Source organism: Cololabis saira, chromosome 14 (assembly GCF_033807715.1).
Source record: "Cololabis saira isolate AMF1-May2022 chromosome 14, fColSai1.1, whole genome shotgun sequence".
Lineage (NCBI taxonomy): Eukaryota > Metazoa > Chordata > Actinopteri > Beloniformes > Belonidae > Cololabis > Cololabis saira.
The window spans coordinates 26,669,102-26,681,430 of record NC_084600.1 but is presented as its reverse complement, the minus strand read 5'-3'; the positions used below and the strand labels follow the sequence as shown (position 1 = coordinate 26,681,430).

The 12,329-nt window shown below is 37.8% G+C and overlaps 1 protein-coding gene across 1 annotated transcript; it reads left to right on the top strand.

The window, feature by feature from the left end:
• The first annotated feature begins 4,391 nt into the window (after positions 1 to 4,391).
• LOC133459231 (dual specificity protein kinase CLK2-like) lies at positions 4,392 to 11,609 on the top strand. Its single transcript, XM_061739102.1, has 12 exons — positions 4,392 to 4,475; positions 4,584 to 4,678; positions 6,279 to 6,423; positions 7,093 to 7,159; positions 7,258 to 7,371; positions 8,471 to 8,637; positions 9,009 to 9,103; positions 9,204 to 9,330; positions 9,421 to 9,503; positions 9,578 to 9,657; positions 10,279 to 10,369; positions 10,448 to 11,609. Exons 1-12 carry the CDS (start codon positions 4,439 to 4,441, stop codon positions 10,601 to 10,603), a joined length of 1,257 nt encoding a protein of 418 aa, XP_061595086.1. The 5' UTR covers positions 4,392 to 4,438; the 3' UTR covers positions 10,604 to 11,609.
• The last annotated feature ends 720 nt before the right edge of the window (positions 11,610 to 12,329 follow it).

Genomic DNA, 12,329 nt, shown 5'->3' with positions numbered 1-12,329 from the left:
ATTAGAGTCACATTTTTTCATAATCCATTTTTAGGGGCATAGGAAACTAAACTAGGATATTAAATGTTGAAGTCAGCTCTTTTTCCATGAAGCGTCTCTTATATTACATTAAAATAATTTAATCTCACTCTGCTTTCCCTCATTTTCCCTCAAAAAATACACGTTTCCATTGCCACCTTCCTGCAGCTCCATCCAACCCGACTTTATGCTCTCCGTAGCACCTTTGTCAGCTTTTATTATTTGCACAAACTCCAAACATGTTCAGAACTTTTGATTTTTCTTTTTGTAAACAAACAGGTTTATGACTTGTAGGCAAAGACATAAGAAAGCAGTATGGTGAAGCAGATTCACAAAAGATCAACTTATAACCTCAATGAAATCCCAATGACCCTCAGCTGCATTAAAATTAGGACTTTTTCTCAATCAGGAATAAGAAAGAAAGACATCTAGTGTCCTCAATAGCATAGATCTGACTAATAAATCAGCAGTACGGGCAACTTTTCTACTGTAGATATGAATGTTAGGAGTTCAATAAAAGGACAAGGGAAGAAAAAGGTATAAATACAGGAAGAAAATGATCATGTGATGTGGAACATATTGATGTATTGCTTGTTTTATCATGTGGAGGACATACATGGGTTTATTTCTGGTCCTGATTATTGTAGTGATTCTAGGCTTTTGGGTCTGAATGGTCCTTGACCAGGAGTTTGTTAGATGATTCATATCAAGATCACCTCTTTTTGTGCTCTAGGCCCAATTGTTTTGGTACACACTGTGTTCATGCTGGACAAAACAAACCGCACTAATCAGGAAAATGAACTTGAGTCTATTTTTAATGGACTAAAGCTGATATGTGCGAAAGGACCCATAGTTGTCCAGTCTGCAAGTCATATGATGACGTTTACTCAGATAAGTCAGATAAAAGCAAAAAAAGGGTGGAAGTTCAAAGTGTTTGGGTCCTTATGTTGGCAGCATTTGCATGGGTGATGCATGGGCGCACATAAGAACAGCTGGAGCTCTACTAGTTATTTTATCATCTGGACGATCAAACTCCAGTCAACTGGAATCAAAAAGAAGAAGTAGTTCTGTTCAAGTATAAGATGAATCAAACCTTATAAACTGGTTTTCTGACTTATGTCACCACACGGGTCGCCAAATTCTCAGTCTTGCAGTCCAAACCGTCACAGCTTTTATTTTACAGCATCATTTTTTTCCTAAAAGCCACAAACAACTCATGATGTCAGACTGGACATTTCTGAATGAAAACCACAAGCTCTGAAGTAACAGTGACATTTAACATAATCATCATCACACTATGTAGCTATGTACCTTTTACTTGGTTTCTTTTGAAAGTAATTTAAACCATGAAGGGAATGCAAATCAATCCCTGGGAGGACTGATTTATTAACCGAAACCTAAAATTGTTAGAGGTGCCATGTCATAAACAGACATGCTTTCAAATGTATTAACCTGAAGCGGGGAAAGTCTCCAGTGTTGTTCAACTTGTCAAGATGTAAAAGCTCCTGGCAGACGGTTCTTCGTGAGTGTTGGAGGATTTAAAGCAAGTGACAAGGGACCTACGTGTTGTCAGGTCGGGTTAGTCTTCCTTGCTGGTGATTTATAGCTGATAGGACAGCTGAGCAGGGCGCGTTTGGAGAGACCGGTCCACTGTGGGACGAGGAGAACCGTTTCCAGGAAGGGACCAATACTCCTTTGCATTGTCCGCTTTAGAAAAATAATATCTCTTGATGTCAAATCATGTAAATATTTCAGTGAACATTCTGACATTTGACATTATCGAAAGACAGGAATGCAGAAGTAAAGGAAGAGGTGATGGTGAGCTGGAGGAAAATAACACAGAACCTCCACCCTCCACCTCCACCACCCGCGTGCAGAACGACAGGTCTGCTATTTGTGGAAGGAGCAGGAAGGAGGGAGGTTTTAATTGCATGAAGATACAGTAGACGCACTGACAGGTGTAATGCCGGCAGTCCAGTGCATGCAAGGAATCTGCATTCCCAACACAATCGGTACCGGAGGATGTGGACTTGTGGACAAGCTGTTGTCGATTTGTTGTCACCCCATAGGAAAGAAAAGATTTATTAAATTACATTTTCAATTGAATCTGAGTTTATTTAAAAGGCCCACTGTTGAATGTGGTCACACTCATTTATTTTGTACGAACACAATCTGCTCAGCTTTTTGAAGAGAAGAAAAACGATTTGCTCTTTGGAGTTAAGTTATCTTTATTTTTGCTCCACTTTGTTTTATATTACCAAACATCAAAGCTTCACATTACTCTGACATCCCACGACGTTGCCTAGGTGCAGCTGAGCCGTGATGATGCATGGGTGTATAAAAAGGGCTGGGAAATCCCTGGTAACAGCACCAACACACACCAACTGGAGTGGGTGTAACATTAGCTTAATAAACAGAAGATAGAGCAGCAGAGCCCTGTGAGACATGTGACAGTGGGTTATGCGTGAAATATCACTCAAACTTATCAAAAAGGCAGAGAAGAACAGCAAAAAGAGATGAAAAGTGTTTTTTTTTCTTTGCTTTTAGGAATCAAGTTTTGAATTCAAATGCAGCAACTGAACTCATAAATTATAGCACTCCCTCCAACTATTTTTGGAGCCGCTCTCTGTACCAGTTCAGAGGAGTGATTAACCGTCAACTCATGCAGTCAAACTAAAATTAAATCCCAAAAGGTTTAGTTTACGCCATTCCTGTGATATATGGGTTTGGGGGTCACCTGACATTCACTGAACACATTACGTGACCTTTTATACAAATAGAAACATGAATTAGATTAATATAAACCCTGAATAAGTTACCTTAACTGCTTAAATAACAAGGTTATCAAGTTGTGTTCATTTTATGCCAGCTGTATGCTCTCCCCTCACTGAAGGACTTGCACAACAACCGCTGCATTAAAAAGGCAAAACTGATTACAAAGGACACTCTCTGTTTGCACTGTTGCCCTAGACGGTACAGGGCAATAAAAACAAGAACAACCTGTTTTAGAGGCAGTTTTTATCCTACAGCTGTACCAAAACTCAATCTACTCAAAAACAAACTGTAAACTGATATGAGGGATTGTGTGCATGTGTAGGCTATTTTTAATTATTTATTGGTTTTAATCAGTTATTTGTTTTATTTTGTGTCGTGTGAAAGTGTTTTATATACTATAGTATTTATCTGTTCGTTTTTTAGCACTGACTGATGGCGGTTTTAATTTCGTTCTTATATAACATCGACCGACTAATAAAGATCTAATCTAATTTTATCTAATCTAATCCATGTAATTTTAGAACAAAATTACTATTATATGTTACAATTTTTAAGTCAGATGAACATAAAATGTTCAAGTCATTTGGGGATACTGGTCCATTTTATGTTGGCAGCATTTGCAGTATAAGCTTTTTCTTGAACGCATTAGTCTTCCCTGATTTGAGTTGTCCAAAAGTCCAAACCCCAAGTAATTCTGGTAAAAAGAGTCCAAATGCAGACACGTTGAAGAGGAGACACCAAGGATGTAGGGCTGGAGTTTAACACAGAGAAGACAGAAGAATATCTTAACAGCTTTTGCACTGTCTTTGCTCATTAGTATTTTAAAGTGGAGCACAATCCTGGCTTGGCGTTGGCAAAAGAAACATGATTAGTTTATTTAAAAAACGAAATATTTATTTAAACCTCACTGGACTCAAAAATTGTTGTTCACCAAATCAAATCTAGACTGCAAAAGCTAATTTCTAAGAAAGTTTTTTTTTAAAAAGCCTTGTTTCAAGAAAATTAGGAGACTATTGTACACTATTTTGCTAGTTTTCATAATTCTAGTCAAGAACGTTTCTCCTACCCCATTGACAGAGATATTGTTGCTTAAACTAAGACAATGACTAGATTTAGGAATATTATGGTCATTTCTAGAGAGACTGTTTTTTTTTTTGTTTTTTTTTCTACCTTGTCTGCACACATATTAATGATTGATACCATGCCGGTAAAAACCAAAGGCATATATATGTGCATTATTACTATATTTAATATATATATACATATATATACGCATAGAGAGACTGTTTTTGCAGTGTTACTATAAGTATAGTATATTATATATTATTATACAACTACACATATATTTCAATTAAGAATTAGTTGTAAAACACACTATGCTGGTTCCTGTCACGCAGTCCAGTAACATCTACATGACATATATAAAAGCAGAGACAGTAATTTCTTTATTTTTTGAGGGGATAAATTACTAAAATATATGTATAGCTCTTTGGTGGGTTTAGATGACTCTCAGATAGTTTAAAGCTGACCTATAGTTCCCACTGATAGAAAATACATTTCTGTTTATTAAAATATTTTTTTCCCTCCGTCCAGTTAACAACACACCTCCAGTAGAATAAAGTGGGATTATAGAGCTCAGCATATAATGGGGAGGAAGGACAACGACTGCGAAACCTGGAGAGGTATAAATATTCAACGTCATTATCCTAACTCTTACAGACAATGTGCATGTTTTTGGTCATAATTCTGTTTGTGAGACTCTGACATAACTGTAATTTGTTTTGTGATAGGTGGTGACGTCCCTGAAACCAACTTTCACTCCGATACAAAGTCTGGAAGCGTCAAGCAACGAACACAACAACCTGCCGTGGGAACGTATGACTCGGTACGATGGTTTCCTCCCTGTTCCTGTTCCCAGCATCCCTCTCTGGCCTGCACTGTGTCAGTGTGTGTTCCCTGTCAGAGAAGAACCCTTAACATATCAGTCCTCTCATGTGGGGGGGAGGGGGGGCACTAGTAATCGGGTAAACACTTCAAATGTCTTTGAAGTGTTTATTTATAATCCAGATAAAACAACCAAGAGACTGTAGAGTGCTTTACGAGCTCAAAATAATCAAGCTCAAGAAAATGATAAATATTTTATATAAATATTATTAAGATACTCATCAAGAGACTACGACGGAGTATTAGGGCCAAACAAAAAAACAAAAAAAGGAAATTACGAGAATAAAGTCATAATGTAATGAGAATAAAGTCGTAAAATTATGAGAATAAAGTCATAATATTACGAGAATAAAGTCGTAATATTACGAGAATAAAGTTGTAATATATTATAAATATATAAATATAACTTCACAAGATGCTCAATATTCTTCATTTTAACACAGGGAGAAGAAGCTCTTCCTGTTAGAGTTCTCATAAATTACCACTTTATTTTCATAATATTATGACTTTATTCTCATAAATTACCACTTTATTCATTACTACTTTATTCTCGTAATGTCACAACTTTATTCTCGGAATTTTACGACTTTATTCTCGGAATTTTACGACTTTATTCTCGTAATATTACAACTTTATTCTCATAATATTACGACTTTATTCTCATAATATTACGACTTTATTCTATTACGACTTTATTCTCGCAACATTACGACTTTATTCTCGTAATGTTACGACTTTATTCTCATAATTTTACGACTTTATTCTCGTAATATTACGACTTTATTCTCATAATATTATGACTTTATTCTATTACGACTTTATTCTCACAACATTACGACTTTATTCTCGTAATTTTATGACTTTATTCTCATTATATTATGACTTTATTCTCGTAATTTCCAATTTTTTTTGTCTTAGTTTGGCCCTAATACTCCGTCGTAAGAGACACACTGAGCACAAAACACAAGAAAACCAGAAAGACAACATGTCGAGGCTGTCAAATGAGTTAGCTTCATTCTGTAACTGCTTCGTTAAAATACTAAATAATACTCCCTTTTTCCGAAATTGGGAAATTTAGTGCATAATGTTGGTTGAAAATGCTTAACTCCTTGAATGTGCACAGACATACTCTGCTGGCGTATCAACTTTCTGCCTTTCAATCAACACGTGACGACATAATCCCCCTGTGATTACTTTCTCGGTTTGAAACAGGCCAATCACACTTAGCTTGTCTTTCTTATTTTTTAAGTATTCTTCCTCAATTCTCACTGTGATAAACAACAGATAGCTTGAGAACTGTTTGGTCAAATTTCAATGTTTCTCTTGTAACCACAGACAGGATTATTTTGACATTTGGGGTGCTTGATGATAACTTTTCTCTTGTTCAGTCTTCTCCTCATTCATTCTCTTCCTTCATTACTTTCTCGAGTCTTTTAGTCTCCTCGGCCACTTTGTTCTCTCTTTTATATGAGGGGGGTTCAGATTTTCCTTTTATTTAGTTTAAATTCAAACTGTTACCGTTTCTCTCTCGCTTCCAACAGTCTGACGATGCTTCACTTCGGCTGGAATCAGTTCTTCTCTGCACTGATGACGATGGGAGTAATGGCTTCCAGGACGTCGAGGCCTGCGACGACGACGAAGATGGACACCTGGACTATCACATCGGCCTCAGAATGAAAGAAAGATGTAATTAAGAGGTTTTTTTTGTCATCCTCATCTTTGATGTGCAGAGTTTCTAAAGGTGTCAGAGCTTTGTTGGTGCAAAGTTTTAGCAAATAATTTCAGATTAAATGTCCATTGGTGATTGACCAGTTCCAGTTTATGATAACTAGCCTTGATTAAAAGGAAATGGGAAATACCAGATGCATCAATCCAGACCAGTTAAAGTGGAAGAAGAAAAAAAATTGTAAAAAAGTTCAATTGTAGAGGCAAGAAGAATGTCTGGCAAGGAAAAAAAAAAGAATGATCAACTGCACAAAAACAGGTCTGGGTTGATTACAGGTAGGGAAGGTCAAAACAGGAAGGACATTGAACTGGGATGCAAGAGGAAAGTAAAAGCCTTTATAAGCTAAAAAACAAAACTGACACGCTGCAAAGATAAGCCCTCGGGAAAGAAGCCTAATATTCCATGAATCTGGTCAAAACTGCCTTATTTTAAGCGGCAATACCTTTGCCAGCTGCGTAAAAAAATGTATTCTTAGCTAGAATTGTAAAATATTCTAAAATAGTCTTCAATTTTCTTAAAAAAATACTTTTCACTTTTTGTAGTGCTGTTTTGTTTTTCATACAGTGTCATAGTTTTCAAATTTGAGTCATGTCTGTGGACTCCACCTAATCTCTCTTTGTGCTTGCTAGATGAGGTGGTCTCCACGCTGGGAGAGGGAGCGTTCGGACGAGTGGTGGAGTGCATTGACAGAGACACGTAAGCTGCTTTCCCACCATCAGCAGTTGAATCCAGGAGAATATAACAAGGAGCATCAATTCCTCTCTCCTTTTTTTCTGTTTTATCCGTTTGTTCAGAGATGAGCTCGTAGCTGTGAAGATTGTGAGGAACTTCGAGAGCTTCTCTAAAGTAGCCAGATCTGAGATTGCTGTGCTGGAGGAGATCAAGAGCCTGGATGACGACAACAGATTGTAAGAGTCACTGCTTCCTTGTTAAGTGTTTACTTTAATGTTTCGTGTCATTGTTCATCTCATTAGCATAAGATGGTTTCACATTTTCATCCTTTTGTCTTTAAATCTTTAGAAGAGAAACATTTTACCCATGTTGCCAAATTAGCACAAATTGCATAGCATCAAATACAGATGCAATACAACTGCTCTCTTTTGAACATGTCTTCACAGTTCTGTTCATAGCAACTAATTTAAAAGGGTTAGGGGTAGGGTTGCCACCTTTCAGAAATAGAAATAAGGGACGCCCTGATTTCAGCAACGCAGGAGCCAAAAAAAAAAAGCCCTAAAACTTCTAAACTGAATAAAAATTTGTTTATTTTATATGAAAAACAAAATGCTTTGATTTAAAGTTTAAAGTGCTTTAATAGCATTGAACTTTCATGACTGTAGAGACAGACAACCATACTAGCAACTGAAATAGCATCCTATGCTACGTATGTCCACATCAGCCAAGATGTATAATATAGCTACAGGTGAAGAATATGGTGTAAAAGTTAATTTATTTCAATAATTCAACTAGAATATGGTGTAAAAGTTAATTTATTTCAATAATTCTACTAGAATATGGTGTAAAAGTTAATTTATTTCAATAATTCAACTAGAATATGGTGTAAAAGTTAATTTATTTCAATAATTCAACTAGAATATGGTGTAAAAGTTAACTTATTTCAATAATTCAACTAGAATATGGTGTAAAAGTTAACTTATTTCAATAATTCAACTAGAATATGGTGTAAAAGTTAATTTATTTCAATAATTCAACTAGAATATGGTGTGAAAATTTATGAAAATACGGGACAAATCGCGTCCCGTATTAGTTCAATACGGGACGCAACCTTTTTTTCTCAAATAAAGGACAATTCCTTATTTTACGGGACGGGTGGCAACCCTAGTTAGGGGGTCATCTCCTACGGGGGTGCATGTTTTTTTTAGCTGGGTCTGTGACGTCACGGCTCACTGAAAGACATATTTTCAGACTGTAGCTGGTCAAAAACTAGCAGAACAAATGAGTCATCGAAAAACTTTGATTACATGCAAATGACTTCCGCTCTCTTCCCAGTGCTTGCGTTAGGATGCTGGACTGGTTTGAATACAAAGGACACATCTGCATCGTGTTCGAGCTGCTCGGTCTCAGCACCTTCGAGTTCCTCCGACGGAACAACTTCCACCCATTCAGCGTGGAGCAGATCAGGCGGATGGCCTACCAGATCTTCAGAGCAGTCTGCTGTGAGTCACGCTCCGTCTCTTTTGAAGTCTGTCCCTGATCCCAACATTATCCAAGAAAACTGATCGGTCCTGGTTCTGTATTCATGTCAAGCACATGTATTTTAATTGCAATGAAGCATTAAAGACTATATGATTAATCAGAAGTGGGAAACATTCGGTCAGATATAGAACAAATGGAGATATGTTCACAAATCAGCTGTGCTGAGTCAAGAAAGACATCAAAACCAACGTATAGTAACACTGTTGTTTTGAAACTTTCCCTATTTTGCCACCTTTAACCACTTAAGAGCGCTGCTGCTTAGCCAATATAATTAGAGGAGAAGAAAAAAGATTAGGAACAAGCACAAAGCATAATTGTACGTGTTTCACAGTCCTGCATCGTAACAAGCTGACCCACACAGACCTGAAGCCAGAGAACATCCTGCTTGTCTGCTCCGACTGCGACCTGGAGATCAACCAGGAGATCGTAAGAGCCTGCTAAGGATACCAAAATGTTATTTAAATTCATATTAATCAATGATAGATGCTTATCTGTGTGTGTATATATGTGTTTGTGTGTGTGTCAGTATGAGCAGAGGAAACCAAGGAGTCTGGATGTGAAGGTGGCAGACTTTGGCACTGCCACATTTGACCATGAACACCACGAGTCCTTGGTGTCGACGCGCTACTACCGAGCACCAGAGATCATACTGGGTATGCTCACCACTCACATGAACTTTAACAAAATTAATACTTTAGCTACAAGTTCACGTCTCACGTTTTTTCACGTGGGTTTCTGCGAAGATCTCGGCTGGAACCAGTCATGTGACGTTTGGAGTCTGGGCTGCGTCCTCACTGAGTTTTACCAGGGACGAACGCTCTTCCCGGTAACGCACAGACTCTCACACATTCACAGAAACATTAGGGAGTCTCCTCCTGACTGTATTTGTCGTTAATCTAGAGCCACAACTGTAAAGAGCATTTGGCCATGATGGAGAAGGTCCTGGGCCCGATTCCCCCTCACCTGCTGAAAAAAACCAGGTAAAGGCACTGTACCAGTGGCAGCCACTGCACTAGATCTCTTTATGTTGCCACCTTCCTTTGTGTCATCTTGAGCTTTTACTAAGCTTTGTAGTAGGGAATTTACTTTAATAACAAGATAATTTTTAACATACAGGAGCAGCAGACAGAGCTTTATGAAGGTCAACAAAGTAAAATGTTAGTAAAATGCAGGGAAAAAGAAGTTCAAACTATTTATTTTCTTCTCAGTAACAGTAGGACTGTGAAATCGATGGTAAATAAAATGGAAAAGAGTAGCATTTATGATGCATCAATCACATTAAAATGAGGCAATACGTGTTATAGACTATTAATCAGAAGACCAAGAGATGCGACTCATGGAGGATCAGGGTTCTATTTAACACACCAGACAGAAAAAATGTTAGGATTGCATTAAGAAACATAAAAACATGAGTCTATTCTGTCTCACGGTTTCCAGGTTCACAGCTGCTTCATGCTTCCACCTGAGAGCAAAATCTGCCACAATGATCCTTTCATTCTCCTTTCTTTACATATTTGCTGCATACATTCGCCATGACATTGAAACCTGGCAGCAAGGAATTGCGTTGATTTTCCATCTTTGTGTGTATGTTGTATGTACAGGAAACGGCATTATGTTCTCAATGGGCATCTGGACTGGGATGAGCAGAGCTGCTCCGCTGACTACGTCAGGAAAAACTGTCAGCCTCTGAAGGTGCACAACGCTCTTGCAATCATCCAAACAGCTTCTGTTACCGGCACAAAACAGGAATAACACTTTCTCTTCCCGTAGAACATGCAGAGTGAGAGTGAGGCGGAGCGGCAGCTGTTTGACCTCCTCAGCTGCATGTTGGAGTACGACGTTTGCAGACGGATCACTCTGGAGGAAGCGCTGTGGCACCCGTTTTTCAGCCCACTGAGGGCTGAGAAGGAACAGCAGCACAGCTAGCACACACATATACACGCACACACATACACACATACACACACACTCAGATCTACCTCAGGATGTAATTTATCTCAGCGGTGACTAAACCGCTTAAGCTTTGAGTTCTGGCTTGTATTTATTTTTTTAGTTTGACTCATAGTTTCAGAAAGCATTCCCTTTTTTTAAAAAAAGATTTAGTAGACAGACTCGCAACTGTGACGGTTTCACAGTCATCACTGAGTCAAAAGTAGAGTTTCCATCACATAACTTTAGAAAAGATTAACAAAGTTTTTTGTGTGTTTCATTAAGTTGGAAGTCAGTTTTGGGAGAAAAGTGACACCTGAGTTGACTGTGCTCCAGTCAGAAAACATTACCCTTGCAGTTGTTGGCCATTGTTAGCAATAGGAGTTAACGGCAATGCTGTACGTGTTGTTCACCACTAACAAACACGGTACCAACACGTGCTCTGATAAGAAAATACAGAAATGTAATATGAATAAAAAGGACAAAACTGCTATAACCAGTAAAAAATAGCTGAGTATTTACTTTGTTAATCTGTGTAGCTACTAAACCCAGAGTTAGTTTAGAGAAGGTTTCTCCGACTTTACAAATTGGAATTCCGTTTTTTTTTTTTTGACTCATGGACTTTTGTGCTTATTTCTACAAGAGTTGTTTTTGCAGTGTACTTACAGTCAGTGATTTCCATTGATGATTCTTGCTGTCTAGTCAGCAGTTTGTAAATAAATGTTTTGCATTTTGGAGTGTTGTAATTCTGTAATTCTGTTTTGTATAATGAACCATAAATTATTTTTTGCTTAGTAAAACTTGTAATGAAGTAAAATTATTTTTCCCATCAAGCATTTGAGTAAATGTTTAAAGATCTACAGCAAATTAGGCCTTCAATAAAACACGGCTGCTCATCAAAGTCTGTGCTTTGCCATCCTACACATGTACAGACATTCTCATCCTCATTTTCACAGTACTTTTCATGATTTAATGATCTTATAAATGAGAATAAACAATTATAAGTTGCGATGAAATAACAAGTGGTCCATAATTTTTATGACACATATTAACAGACAATTTTCACATAAAAACAGAAGCTCTAAATGGTTCCTCAGCAGGCACTTCCTGCCTGCCATTTTTAAAGGTGTTCCTTTTCAAGAAATTACAAACGCTACCTGAACCATAACTTTGTCAACATGTCCGGTACTGTGGTATAGTTCATATTTGGAACGTTGTGTGTAATAGAATAAGCACATACACCTTAATATTTATTTCATGGCAACTTGCAGTTAATCAGTCCAGAATGACCAGATTGTCAATCAATCTTATTATAAATAAATGTATAGCTTGATATAAACTCTCCTGGCATGGTACAAAAAAAAATCGACCCCCCTCAGAGTTGTCATGGGTGTGAAATCAAACGACTAAGACCAAAATGTTGCACAAGTCACACCTTATTTACCCCTTTCCTACCAAACCGGTTCCAGGGCTGGTTCCGGCCCAGTGCTGGTGCTGGTTGACAACTCATTCAATTTGCAAACCAGCTAAGAACCGGTCACTTTTTTCATAGTTCGGGGTGCTAAGGGGAGCCACGTCATTTCGTCACTGTAAACGTCAGTTATGTCACTGCGCATGCGTTGGCGTCAAAGTTGAAGCAACAACAACGTATTGCTCTAATACGGACTTGCTCCGCGTAGCATCCTCCGTGGACCGTATCGCTAAAAGAAGGTTGTCTCCTCCT